General features: G+C 41.6%; 1 protein-coding gene across 1 annotated transcript in view; it reads right to left on the bottom strand.

The window, feature by feature from the left end:
- The window catches only part of LOC135219760 (poly(A) RNA polymerase, mitochondrial-like), a 466,613-nt gene that overhangs the window by 209,759 nt on the left and 241,448 nt on the right, over positions 1 to 15,406 (bottom strand). The window contains exons 8-9 of the mRNA XM_064256805.1: positions 12,136 to 12,362; positions 11,692 to 11,903 (exon numbers count right to left, since the gene is read on the bottom strand). Coding sequence (XP_064112875.1) covers positions 11,692 to 11,903; positions 12,136 to 12,362 — 439 coding nt within the window. The remainder of the gene's footprint in view (positions 1 to 11,691; positions 11,904 to 12,135; positions 12,363 to 15,406) is intronic.

Raw genomic sequence — 15,406 nt, 5'->3', positions numbered from 1 at the left:
CCACAAAACAAAGTTAACTTTGCCTTCAAGCTTAACCATTGGTAAAGGAAACTGGGTTTTCCAAAACCACATAACAAAAAGTTAACTTTGCCTTCAAGCTTAAGCATTGGCATAGACGGCTAGGTTTTCTAAAACCACAAAACAAAAGGTTGATTTTTGCCTCTTCCAGGCTTAAGCTTTGACAACGACATCTATGTTTCCTAAAACCACAAAACAAAAGGTTAACTTTACCTCTTCCAGGATTAACCTTTGACAAAGATGTTCAAGGTTTCTAAAAGGAAGATAAAAATATTAAATGCCCAAACAGGATAGAGAAGTTTCCTCTTCTTCCCCACTAAAGGGTTACATTGGAATTCTTACAGGACACTGTAAAGCATAGCCTTAACATCGCCCTCAGCTCTAAAGCAGAAAGCTAAAATATCATTCCCTTCACACCAGCTTAAAGAAGAGGGCTGACAATAAATTTACTTATTAACTGCTGCTAGTGCTAAAATGACAAATTTTCTAAGACAATTTGTATTTTTCATAGATACAAACCTGAGGTCTTAACAATAGGATAATTTCTAGTGCCTAGCTGGATCCTGTTAAAAAGCAGATGAAAACAAGGAATCTTGTGATATCTGGCAACGCATGCGTAGATCGGGTGAGGAGCGGTCAAGGACCATGCACCTATGCCACTGCGTCAGTCTTTCCCAACTCAGGATGTCTTAACAAACAGAGGGGTGGCTAGAGGCGGGCAGTATAATGTTAAGACCTCAGGTTTGTAGCTATGAAAAATACAAATTGTCTTTGAAAATTTGTCATTTGTTCATACGCGAACAAACCTTCGGTCTTAACAATAGGATAGAACTCATACTTGCAGGGAGGTACAAGACATCCTAAACCAGCTGGGGGTCTACCCACCAGTCCAGCTTCCAGAAGAAATGACTTCTGGAGAGGGACTGAAGCCTGTTGAGAAGCCAGATAAATTGATATCTAACCACTCAGACCCTGAGTGATGTACAATGATATATGGGATAATCGTTGTATAGGGAACCAAAGAGAAACTTTGACTGTCCAATAGCAAACCAATACACCAGGGTTTTTACTACTCCCAACTCCTCCATGCCAAGGAGTGGAGCATATGCTACCGAATAGAGGATTTGATATTTGTATATTAAGTGACCACATTATCAGTATGACTACCTTACTCATCTGTATCAGACCAGTCCAGCGAATGTCTATTCCTTAACCCACCCAAAGGAAGAAGGAAAGGTACAAGAGAAAGAAGGAGACCAGCTAACTCATTCATTCTCTCATCCACACAATCATGTTAGGCAAGATACAAAAGTGCCCTGTTAAGGGCAACTATGAGTTACACAACCTGTTGGGCAGCCACCACAGATCTGTGTCCATAGATCTGTGGGCAACATCCTTAAGATATAAAGAGGTGAAAGTGGACTGGCGTAACCAAGTACCAGCACTCTGCACTCTATGTACAGCCAAGTTCTTTCTGAAAGCCAGAGAGGGACCAATACCCCTAACGTCATGCGCTCTAGCCTGCACAGACGTGGTGGTGAAACCATCAAGAGTCATGTATGCCTGTTTGATGGCTTCCCGTATCTAAAAAGAGATAGTAATCTTAGACACCTCTTTCTACGTACGGCCTGTGCTAACAAAAAGTCTGCGGCAGCCTGATCTAAGGTGCCGAGTCCTTTTAAGATAGCAACGCAGGGCCCAGACAGGGCACAACAAAAGCTCTTGAGCATCACTACCCACAAAGTCATTCAGTGATGGAATGGAAAACGAAGTGAACCTGTCATCGTGCACGGAGGGATTTTGGGTCTTGGCCATGAATTCCAGGACAAATTTGAAGGACACCGACCCCCAACCCCTGGTGTGCTTCACATCACAGCTTAGACCGTGGAGCTCTCCTACCCTCTAGGAAGATGCCAAGGCCAGGAGGAAAACTGTCTTGAGCATCAAGTTCCTGTTAGATGAGCGACGCAAGGGCTCATATGGACTCTTAGTGAAGCTCTTGGGAACCAAGGAAACATCCCACGTCGGAGGCTTGAGCTCCCTAGGAGAACTCAACTGCTCAAACCCCTTAACTAGCAAGGAAAGTTCCCAGGAAGAGATGTTGATACCTCTAAGGCATAACATCAAACTCAGGGTCGCCCTGCAGCCTCTTATGGCAGGAACAGACAAACGTTTCTCGTCTCTGAGGAAGGTTAAAAAGTTTGCTATTCGCTGAATTGAGGTTGCGAGTTGAGAAAAACCCTGTTTACGACACCAATCACAGTAGATCGCCCATTTGCCTTGGTAAACTGCGGAGGTCGACTTTCTGAGACTGCTGGACATATGTCCTGCCGTTCTCTGAGAAAAGCCTCTTGCTTGGAGGAGATACTTGATAGCCTCCAAACGTGAAGAGACAGGGATTCTACTGACTGGTGGAACCTTTCCGCATACGGCTGACACAGGAGAAGTCGCCAAGGGGGAATTTCCCTCAGAACAATGACAGCAGATCTGGGAACTAGTATTCAGCCTGAGGCCACAGAAGGGCTACCAAAGTCACCCTGATACCCTGTGAACTCATTAGCCTGTTCAGAACTCGACGGATCAAACAAAACGGAGGAAAGGCATACACCTCCAGGTTGTCCCAGGGATGTTGGAATGCATCCTCTGCTAATGCTAAAGGATCTGGGACCACAGAACAGAATATCTCCAGCTTCCTGTTGAAGCAAGTCACAAAAAGGTCCGATTTGGGTCTTCCCAAACCTGGAAGAGCTTGTCTGCTACCAATTGATGAAGGGACCACTCTGTGCTTAGGATCTGATCCCGACGACCGAGTTTGTCTGCAACCACATTCCGTTTGCCTGGGATATACCTGGCTGAGAGCTCTACCAAATTGCTAACCGCCCACTAGTGAACCTCGACAGTCAAGGCGTGAAGTTGACGAAAAACCAGGCCTCCCTCTTTGTTCACATAGGCTACCACCGTGGTGTTGTCAGACATGAGAACGACAGAATGACCTTCTACCTTCTCCCAAAACTCCTTCAGACCAAGGAAGGTTGCCTTCAACTCAAGATGTTGATATGTTGCTGTTTGTCCTCCAAACTCCAAACGCCTGAAGAGATGAGGCTGCCTAAATGACGCCCCCCCCCAACCTGCAAGGGAGGCATCTGAGAACAGAAGGAAGTCCAGTGGAAGAGAACGAAGAGGGACATCCTTCAAAAGATTCCGGTCGTCCAACTGCCAACGAAGGTCTTCTCTCACTTCCAGAGACAGAGGAACCTTTAACAGGGGTGAGTCCTCTGCCTGAGACCAGAATTCTCCCAGTCTCCATTGCAGAGACCAAAGATGAAGATGTCCATGAGGGATCAGCTTCTCCAGGGAAGACAACACTCCCAGAAGAATCTGCCACTGATGAGTTGAATGATGTGGTTCCGACAGAAAGTCGCGCGCCACCACTCGCAACTTCTCTAATCTCTGATCTGACAGGAAAGCTATTGCCACTGTTGTATCGAAGACCATGCCCAGGTAGAGAATCCTTTGACTGGGTATGAGGTTTGACTTTTCCTGGTTGACTACGATGCCCAGTTCCAGACAGAACCAAAGTATATGATCCCTGTCCTGCAGCAGCTTTTCCCTGGAAACTCCCAAGACCAACCAGTCGTCGAGGTACCTCAGCAAACGGATTCCCTGAACATGGGCCCAACTTGACATGGGAGAGAAGACCCTTGTGAACACTTGAGGGGCTGTTGTCAGCCCGAAGCATAGGACCTTGAACTCAAAGACCTTGTCCCCAAGAGAGAAGTGAAGGAACTTCCTGGACGTCGGATGAATAGGGATTTGGAAGTATGTGTCCCTTAAGCACCTCCATCTTGAACCATGTCTTCCTGATGAAGTGGTTCAAGGTGGATAAGTCAATCACAGGCCTCCATCCTCCCGACACCTTGGGCACCAAAAAGATGTGACTGTAAAACCTCGGAGACGGACGCACCACTTCCTCTATCACATCCTTGTCCAGCATCTTCTGCACTTCCTCCCGAAGAGCCAAGAACTTCAGAGAATCTGGAGGATATGCTTTCATTTACCTGAAGCCGGGATTGACTTTAGAGCAGGTGAGGTCAGTGGCTCCGTCCTTGTCTCCACAAGATGCCTCAGCATTGGAATGTACGGCAGCCTCCATGTTGCAGGCGGTTTCTTGGCTGGACTTCTGGTCTGTATATGGCTCTCCTCGGTGTTAATTTATCGGCTAACTTTCTTCTGATTAGAAGAGACGTGGCTTTATCTAGGATGGAGAAATCAGTTGACAGAGTCCTTGCTGGCATTGAGAAAGGAAATCTGTTGGAGTCCAAATTTTTTTTTCCTCAGACTGAGCTCGAAAATGCGATAGACCGGCGCTGGGCTGACACCAAAGACAGACTGGTGCACCAGGTCGTGTCTTAGTTGGAGTCTCGTCCTTGGAGACGTCTGGCTCCTCCTCCTCCCCCTGTCCAGCAGCAGTCAAGAAGATCGTCGCCTGGTAGGCCGTCTAGGAGTTTGATTTCGGTAGGGCCTTCCCATTTGGCTCAGCCTAGGTCAGAAGACCAACGTCCCTTTCACTCTCATTCCTTTAAGCCAAGATGGGCCCAAGGGGCAGAGGTAAAGGGGGCTGTCGGTAGGAAGGGAGATGCAGCGAACTGGGCAGCAGAGATGATGTCACGGCTGAGAGAGGCAGTGCAGAGGAGACGACTGGGAGTGACGTCATCGATGGAAGTGACACCGCAAGTGGTGATGACGTCATGGCTTCCCCTCGGTCTGAAGGGGAAGCAGACGCCACTGGCGGAGAAATACGCAATGACTGTTCCAGTGACATCATCAACAAGGCTGATGCCACTGCTTCCCTCCGACTCGAAGAAGTGGCAACAGTCACTGGCGGAGCAATACAAGATGGCTGACCTTGACTACCCACAAAGACGAGGCCGGGAGGAGGGGGGATGGCCTGGCCAGCCTGAGGAGGGGGTAGCGAGCCTCCATAAATTGCGCTAGCAACCCCTCCAAGGACAGGGGACCCCCTAGCCCGAGTGTCTTCTGAATCGCCGCCATTTTGGACGCCTCCGACTCTGGAATAAATGAGAATGATGAAAAAGCCTTCCCCTGCCCGGAAATCAATTTATCTCCCAAAGAAGAAGGGGCGACATTACAAAAATCAGCCTGGGGGCCTCCCGATACTTCCAGCGACGAATCAATGGAAGAAAAGGAAGGAGGCACAGGCACAATGCTACTATGGGAGGTGAATACTGCAGGAGATGAAGCATCGGGAAGAGGTGAAAAACCTTCCCATGAAGGAAGAGTCAAAACCCTCCAATGCTCTCTCTTGCTATAAAATTACTTCCACTGCTCTTTAGGCCATGCCCGGCATTCTGTGGAAGGATTTGTTATAGTACAAAAATTAGAATGGCACCTGCTACATGTGATGTGGGGATTGGTCGCCGCCGAAGCCAAAAAATGAGAACCAGGAAAACCTGGAATTCCGGGGCATACACGTTGACGAGGCCGAGAAGGAGCAGAGGAAGCCATAATATCAGCCACACACACACACTAAACACAAACAAAATGGGCAATGAACTGGGTAAAGGCCGAGAGAGGTCAACCACGACTCTCGCCCAGGCGGTTAAAGAAAAGACTGACGCAGTGGCGTAGGTGCGTGATCCTTGACCACTCTTCACCCAATCTACGCATGCATTGCCAGATATCACAAGATTCCTTACTTTCACCTGCTTTTTAACTGGATCCAGCTAGGCGCTAGAAATTATCCTACTGTTAAGATCGAAGGTTGTACGCATACGAACAATAAAAGGTTTTATAGTAAATTCAGATAAAGTTTAGACCCGCATCTAAACTCCAGAGAGAGACTGATATAGAGATGAAGGGGCTTCAATCAGTGCTGGTCCTCAGCAAGATCTAAAAGTACTTGATGTAATACCGAGGAAAGTACGTATAGAACGATAACTTTGGAAGTCGAGAGTGAAAAGTCTTATTATCTCTTAAACAGAAAACATTGATGTCTAAGAGGTTCCAGGTGCTGAAAATTCCTCTAGAATGGCACCTTCAACAATACACAGACCACTGCTTCTGACCCCAAGCCACGGCAGTTTTAAATCAAGGACAGATTCTATGCTCAAATGAAAATCTTATTATTGGGAGGGGACATCCTAACATCTTCAAACAGTTAAGTCAATAGAAGTGTGTGGAATTGTGTAGTAGAGTTGATTTCCTCTTAACAGAAAAATGAGACACCTACCAAGAGCATTGGAAATTCTGGAAATCATTCACCCTGAGGCTACAAGGGCTCTACAGGAGACACTAAGTAATTCTTGAACTTGAAATTTCTCAATAGTATTCAGAGTAGATACAAGGGGCAGGCCTATGAGTCTGAATTAGGTCATATTTAAGGAAACATTCACTGCTCAAGCCTGAGGGCCATCAAAGAAGTAGTAATCATTCAGATATCCATGTTCATCTACATACTAGTTATTCTAAATGAGTGCTCCTTAAATCCAACAAGTACTGAACTTACGGATGTAAAGGCCCTTGTAGGCAGTTTGCTCTTCCTGAATCCCCAATTGCCCAAAACACTGTCCTTCCACAGAATGAATGATCAAACAAATATATTGTTTCATTTCACTTAAAGCAGCAAACTTCCCACAAAGACTTTGTTTCTGACCGGGAATAAACCTGCTAAGCATCCTGATGTCTTTCCACTGCCCTGACATCTAAAAAGTTTTACCAGGTGTAGTGTTGACCATTCTATGTTGCATGAAAGTGTAATGACACTAGTTGAAACTCTGTTTGTGTTGCATGAAAGAGGGAAAAAACCAAACCTGGACTTAGGTTTAAAAACAAAATGGACAATTCTTGGTTACAGAGTCCCTCCTACAGTCCTGGAGCCAAATATGATTCTGGATTACTTACAAATTTAATGAATGTTATTTGTAAGTCGCAATTTTTACGCTGAAACTACATTAATTGAGCATGATTATCTGAAAAAAATCCCCAGTGAAGCCATGTTTCCTAATAAGGAAAAGTCCTTACCATATAGGAAGTTTCCTTCAGGCCTACAATTCTTCAAACAGCATGTGCCTATTTATTTTTGACCGACAAGCAGGCATAATTAAGTATCATTCCCCACATCACAAGATAAGAAAGGGAAAATAGAAAATTAAAAATATAATGCATAGAAATTGGATCCAGAAGAAGCAACAGGTCCTTGGCCTTTGGAATACTGTTGACAGAGTTGGCCAACTTGAATCACTGATTCAGTAGAAGTTTTGTACCCCACCACCCACCTTGCTCCCCCTTAAAAGTCGACACCATCCACCAATGGGCAACAAGTCCCTGACAAAACTTATAGAGGGCTGCACACTAACCCAAACCAAGTGCACAGAACAGCAATATACCTTCTTGTAAAAAACATCTCGAAGGAACTTGCATGACTGTGGATGTAATGGTAAGTGGAATACATTCTGCATGTGTACCACATGTCTGACCGTTCTTAGAAGAGGCGCTAAAACCATGCTAGAAAACCAAAAAGTATGTGGGCAGACACTTCCTGTTATTCAGTCTCTAAACGTCCAAGAATATCTCCAATTACTTATGGAGCTCGTCTGAAAGAATTGCCCTTGGACCATCATTCCCTCTATATACAATCTCCTATTAAAAAGAAACTTATGAGAGATTTCTGCTGAAGACAAAGGAAGCTATAAGAGGGAGATTAAACCAGTGGAGGATAACCAAAAAGAATTACAACTCCCCTTCACTATTTCCACCATGTAAGGTACTGGTCCCAAGTCTCTCCATGCATATTAAGAGGTTGCAACTGTCCATATTCCAGAACCTGAGTCTGCACTTATACCTGAAAGGTATAAAACAAGACTACCAATAGATAATCCCTTATCGCCTTAAACCGAGCTGCATAATCAGACAGGAAGCGAAAGAGTTCTCACTTCTTCCAAACCGAGTGAGTATAAGCATGAGGACATTACTCTGCAGCATCAAAAAAGTTATTTGTCTTCCTCGCTAAAAACTCCCGCTGGCGACAAACCCTAAAGCTGGCTTCACAAACTCGCTGGGTTGGTGCCTCCACCTCTCTCAGCAGTCGCAGAGACGAGACAACGTAGCTAAGAAAAAGGTAACAACTCAACAAGCTAGACTGAAACTCCATCAGCATGTCTGTCATTCTCAAGTTCATTTCCCCATAGGAAAGAGAAAGAAAGCAAACCTCGTACTAAAGACGGTTAAAGAAGCAATAAGCGTTTGTACTGCAAGAGGCGGTCTTCGGCTCTCCACGACTTTAAAAAGACAAGACAGAAAGCCAAGGCAGACCTAAAGGGAGATTTGTGTGTCCGAGGACAAGAAAAGTTATGAAATACTCTCTAATAGGAGAAAGCGTTGGTTCTCTTCTCCAATATTTAGAGGGCACCGAAATACGCTAAGACAAGCAAGGCATATTCTCTATATGGCCTCTTTCCTCAAAAATGAGGATACAGCTGAGCGTAATGTTGCAACAAACACCGACCAGCCCAAAGAAGTTCCTCCAACTCCATTTCAAACTCTTCTTCTCCCAGCAGGCGACATGAGGAGACAGCTACCGACAGGAGGTAAACAAGAGCTTAAAGGATTGCTCTTTTTCTGCAACCCTTGTTGACAGAAAGCGACACTTGTCGATAAGAGGTGACAGCAGCTGAGTTCTGCATCGCATCCACCACAACTTGATGAAAGGAAGACAGTTTAAGTAATTCAGGACTTGGCCAAGTCTGCACAAGTCGACTGAGGGAAAGAAAATGAGGCGCCAAAACATGGGAAAGATAGGAAGGCGGAAGAGGAGTTACGACGACTCTCCCTCCTTGTCCGCTTTTTACAACGACTCTCCCTCCTTGTCCGAAAGCGAACATACATACTTGAAAGCATTCCTATATGAAACTTTGTTAGAAAGCTCTGAAGCTAGAATAATATCTAACTTGGAGAGAACTTTAGATGCTACAGACAGTGTAGAATTGAAAGAGGAACATCAACCAAGGCAGTAATATGAGATTTGCCAATCCCAAAGAGAAAGCAGGCAAAGAACAAACACAAGCATTACAAAGAAAGAGGAATATGCTAGCAGATGAGAATTCAGAATAACCAAAACATGAGGGTGATAAACAGTCGACCGAGTCGATATATCTAAATGTGTAAAACTAGCTACTGATACATTATCATCTCAACAAAATTGTCTATACCTACATCATTATTAATCCTAAGCATGCTAACACCTTAAACTTCGTGTTGATGATGGCAGAATGCGCCTACGGAGCGAGGATAAACACGTACCAAAATGGTCCTTATGCAACCGCTTTAACGGAACAGTCCTTAGGCGAACGCTTTAAAAGAGATTCAGACCATGAAAAGGGCGAAGTAGGTATTGGAGGGCACAGAACCCCATCGTCCCAAGAACCGACTAATGTGAAAAAGAGCGCACACTACGGAGGGATTTGGAATGTTCCCGTCACAAACCTAGTTCAACTTGTAATAGAACTAAAAATAGGTTTAAGGTTATGTTCTAACTTCTCGTTACACTTTTCCTGAACCGAATGGGGAGCAGAAGGCGGAGCTACAAAGGAAGTCAATACTAGCGCTACAACAATGCCTAGTCTGAGTAGGGATAGCTGCAGATGAAACGACAATAAGTAGGATAGAACTGACAGGTGTAAGTCCTGACCTAAGTAATTGCTTTTGCAATCTATTAGTTCCCCGTCTTTCCTATACCTGACATATTCAGGCATACATTTCTCAGAACAATTCCCTACATTCTTCACATCTGGTAAGTTCCAAGATGACACTCTGTACCCTTGCAAGTACAAGCCAAATGTTGATAAACTTCTAATTTCAACATCCTGGTTACACCAAAATCATTCCTACATAGTCTGATGTTATAGGTGTTGCTTCCAGTGGAAGATATCCTAGGAAAAAGTGATTACAATACCGTAAACAGGAGTAATGCAGCTAAATTTCACATAATACCAACAATTGCATAACCGCAAAGGCGGCAAGGAGAATTCTAACAAGAGCTAAAACATTCAAAACACACCTGGTGGAGAACAGATAAACTAGACAGTCATCCAGGCAGCCATTCGATTTTTTGTTTGAATGCCGACTCGCCTAATTGGAGGGGAGATATAGCTAACTTTAACAGTAGGTAAGATTCATCTCAAATAAGTATATGTATATTCAAGAACCTTCTGAAATTTACTGCTGAAGACATAAAGGTGGAAATTTGGAGGTTGGAGAATTGAAATGCACAAGGAGCTTATGTGTTTACTAGTACAGCACCACAGTATGAACGCAAGAGTATGACAGAGTCACATTCTGATAAAATACATAGTGGCGAAACCCAAATATAATGAAGAGTAAAAAATAATCTAGGGTGTTGAAAGGCAACTCCTCACTTAACCCTGTCAATACCATATACGTAACTGAAAACACTCAGTATGCTAATAAAAAATAACCATCACACTTTAAACTGAAAACTTAATACAACAGGTAATTATAGTCTGTCCTGCCAATGGCTGCCTCCAACATATTCTTCAGCAACAGCAACAGAGACTCTAGAATATCACCATTCCTTAGTGATAATAAGGAATCCATATCTACCGACTGTGCCACCTTGGCTATGGCCGCATCTCTTCTCACCAAAAGAATATTTACCATACTTTCGCACTCAGATCTGTTATGTATGAGATGGCCTGGAATGGCCTCTCAAAAGAAGGCACAGCCTCAAGAGGAGGCTGAACAAAAGATGAAGGAGATGAAGGACCAACTAACAAGGATGGCATCTTCATCTCCCTCTTGTGCTGACCCTCCTCAGAGAACCTCTCCCACTGAGCCACCAACCAAGGACAATACTTTAAACAAGGATTAGTGGTATTACATACATTTGCTCTGTATCTACTGCATGCTGAATGAGAATCAGTATTTGTGGAGGCAAAGAAGCGTGAACAAAGGAAACCACCTACGCCAGGCCATAACCTCTGAGGTTTCCTGGATTTAGAGGAGTTAGCAGAAGGGTTAAGGGAATCCAAGATAACTCATCTCTCTTCACTACAAGCACACAAAACCTTCATCTCGCTCAAAAGTAGTAAGAAGAAAACTGAGATGTCATGATGCCCAACCTGGGTTGTGGATGTTCCATCAAACTCATGACAGAGAGGAGATGCCACCATTTCCTTGTATACACAATTCTTTTGAATTTTTTAAGTTTCCATCTGGTGCTAGAAGATTTATTCTAATGTTAAGACCCCAGGTTTGTTCCGTGTATGAACAATTAGCTTATTTTTATGAGTGTCTTGGAGAAGAGGCCCCACATAGGGTTGGAAATTACTAACTTTCAACTTCCTGTGGAAGGTACAGAAAATTATCCAGAATCTCTTTTCTTATACCATATGCATTTGTGTCTTCCTCTTTCCATTGTTTTTTTTTTAAATAGGCCAACCTTTTGCCTGGTCTAGGGGGTTCTTAATGTATACTTTAGCTTGGCCTATAAGGGTTAAGCTTTAGTTTTTATATAATAACATAGTCTGATATACAGTATTCATTTACAAAAAGAAGACATATAAGCACAAGATAAGCAAGTTTTCCTTAAATTCATTTAATGATCATAATCAGCACATGAAGCTAAAGGTTCATTACCTGTATATAAAGTGCCTTGTGTTCAGGTTTGATGAAATCACTACCACTGACAACTGAAAGGCCTCTTTCCTTGAAGTCAAATTTGTCATAAAATTCAAAAAATCCTTTTAATAACGTTTCTAAAGTATCCTTGTTATCAGAAGAAGTCAATGTCCTCAAGTCTCTCAAAAAGGTACAACTGATACCATTTGTTTCACGTTTATCACTAGATCCTAGAAGAGAGTATTTGGACAATTAAACATTTAACAAAAGATATATTTACAAAACACACATAAAAAAAGTAAATTTCAGCTACATGTGCAGAATAACTTAAACAGGGTCATCTATTTAGTCACCCGGGCACTATGATTCATTAATTTCTTTTCCTTCTTGAAAAATGTAATACAATACACATTAAATAAAAAAAGGTACCATAGTGGACATTAATCCAAGGATTATACTTACCTGCAAGCTTAATTAATGTCTGTAATGGAGGTATAACAGGAGGGGATGTTCTCATGAGGTAGAACAGCACAAGAAGAGTCAAGCTAAAATTAGTGATCCACCTTCCAGCAAATGGAGAAGTCATGTGACGATCCTTGGCCCAGCTTCGGATTGTGAACACAAGGGGCCTTACACGAGGATCCATGCACCCATACAAGTATAACATTTCACTCATGTAGAACCCAGATCTGCTTGGTACCAAAAATAATAAAAGAAATCATAAAGACAATTTATTTTACAATAAAGTAACTGCTATACATATTTTGGAATTTTACAATAAAATAACTACTATACATATTTTGGAAAGCTAAACCTTAGCCAGAAAAGCAATTTCAAATACCTATAATAGAATGGCTAAAAGGAATAATTTGTAAGATGTCAAAAGTGTCTATGGTGTAACATCTGGGAAAGGGTGCACAGATATGGAGATAGAACAAAGGTGTGCAGAATGTGAAAGGGGAGATGTGCTTCACGTTCTGACAGAGGACAGGCAAAGAATACATTAGGAATCTACAGGGGGATGAGGGCAGCTAAGCAGAAACTAGTATTGGGAAATATGATGCTGGAGAAAAGGAAACAGAATCTTAATATAGCTATAAGACAGAGAAAGCTCTTATAGCTATGTTAAGAACAAAAGGGGGAAGATAGTAAAGGATAAGGGGGATAAAGTATATACTACTATAACACATTAAAAGTGACATAGTAGTATTAGTGCTGAAGAACATGGAATAAAAGAACAATAGTACTAGTACTCTGGGACTCTACTGAATAAAGAGGTGAAGATAACTTGTGGATTTTGATAAAACAGTGGAAACAACAAAAGAAGACAACTACAAAGCTTATGAGAAACCTTAAAACGATAAAATTAATAAGATTTCCTGAACATCAAGAGTAAAATTAAACTTGTTTAACACTAGATGGAGAAAGTAATTAAGTAAGTAATTGAAGAGTTAGCTACAGTGTGAAAATATAAGAGGGACACGGGAGGGACAACGGATGGTAAAACTGTCACAAGAGTACAGTGGGGCCTCGTTATCCACGGGGGATAGGGCCTAGAAGAACCCCCCCAAGTGATAAGTAAATAACCCGTGTGTTATCCTGATACCCCCCTCAAAATTGCTTAAAACTGCCTACTTTAATAGTTAACCCACCCAAGACCACTATTCCAATGTTTATAACTGCCTACTTTAGTCAAACACCAAATATGTTTTCAACTATCACCTAAAACTAAATTCAAGACAGTTTTAAAGTTATTGTACAAAATTAGCCTTAAAAAATAAATGTAGTATATGTACTACTGTACATAGGTATGTAGCCTACTAGCCTAGGGATTACAGCTAGAAGCCTACATACGCATGGTGGGGGGGCCTCTTTTTTTTTTACAAGGAAAGAGAGGATGAGTGTAAGAGAACTATCAAAATATGTAAATCATATGGGTACTCACCAACAATCTATGTTGATAAAAGATGGCGACGATTTTGCAGTGCAATCCAGTAATATAATAACGATAATGCTACCAACAGTATGCAGCGAAACATCTCTTCCCTTCGTCACAACACGTTAATACTAGTATATTCCACGTTAAAAACCTTCATCTGACCTTTAGGCGTCTTTCCCATAAGAGTAAAAGAATCAGGGCTTTTGGATGCCACATAATTAACTCCGTTTATATGGGTACAATTTAAAGAACGCGCTGCACACCAACATTTCATAACAACACCAAACAAACGTTTGTAGGCCAGTGTTGCCAACTGGGAATGGCAATTTCTTGCTAGATTTTGTTTTTTCCATAAAAGGCTAAAAAAAATCCCACATACCGTATATACTCGAATAACGTGCAATCTCCCATATCGTGCCAACCCCCTAATTTTTTTCTTTCACCAATAAACAGTGGTTTTGTGTTTTGTCATGTATCTCATGTATCAGCAAGTTCATAAGGTTGGTGGTTTAGCCTGCTAATGGCCGAGTCATTCAGATGTGTGGGGCCTGATGCTAGTCAATTTACGGTAATTTTCTTATTAATCTCGAGAAATTGAATAGAAAATCTCAAGATTTAAAAAAAAAAAAATCCCAAAGGAATAATAAAATAATTGTAAAAATAACACGCCTTGGAGTCCTTAATCATTCTCTCTCTCTCTCTCTCTCTCTCTCTCTCTCTCTCTCTCTCTCTCTCTCTCTCTCTCTCTCAGGAATAAATACGTACGTACTATAATTTGCAGTAAATGTGTAGACATTGTGTGCGTGTTTTAAAAAAATGTGCAGTACACACACATTCCGATGTTTCGGTTTTTTTGGAATTTTTCAGATTTCGGAACGTGAGGTCAGATGCATAATCAAACAAACACCACTACTGCAGCAAAAACATTTTTTTCCCTTTATGTTTTTCATTATTGTTATTTATTAATTACAGTTTATTTAAAGAAATATTAATATAATACTGTTAAATGAATGTGAGATAATTAAGATCACCTATAATAAAATAGTGGGACAATTAATACTCCATATGTTCACTAATAGGTTTATTATTTTTTCAAAACAAAACATTCCGTAAAAACACAAAAAAAATAATTTATGTACATAAACAATCAAAATATAATAATGTTTTGCAGTTCAACTTGTGAATTTTAACAATAAGTATGACTATATAATATATTTTACCATATCGATCTTGAAGTTGAAGAGTCGTAAAATTCTGAGGATGGTCCGGGAAAAGGATTTGTACTTTGTGATTACGTATCGCTACAACACCATGTGGTATTTTCATACCACTATATTGATGACGCATCGCTACGACACACTGGTGTTTTTCATACCACTATACGTTAAAGTTAAAAACATGACATAGAATCGACTTTGCGACTTCGTTCACTTTGATATTTTTAACGATACAATAACTATCATTTGTACTACTAAAACCATCTTCACATAAGTAATTTTTCGTAAGATATGTGTTGTTGCAAAAGCTAGCTTATACATAAAAGGCTGTTATAATTAAGTCATCTTAGATATACATATGCACCCAAACTCATTGTGGGGAAATTTACTACTGTTTCCTCGGATATTGAAATACTTTAGCATCATTCAAACACTTTAATAATATAATGCAATAAATACTAGGCTATACATACTTACATCGTATACAAACACTACATACAGTTATATACACATACTTTTTATATACAAAGTTAACAGTTATATACACATACTTTTATATAACAAAGTTAATAATATG

The sequence above is a fragment of the Macrobrachium nipponense genome, chromosome 1 (genome assembly GCF_015104395.2).
Source record: "Macrobrachium nipponense isolate FS-2020 chromosome 1, ASM1510439v2, whole genome shotgun sequence".
NCBI classification, from domain to species: Eukaryota; Metazoa; Arthropoda; class Malacostraca; order Decapoda; family Palaemonidae; genus Macrobrachium; species Macrobrachium nipponense.
This window is presented reverse-complemented; position numbering and strand designations above follow the sequence as displayed.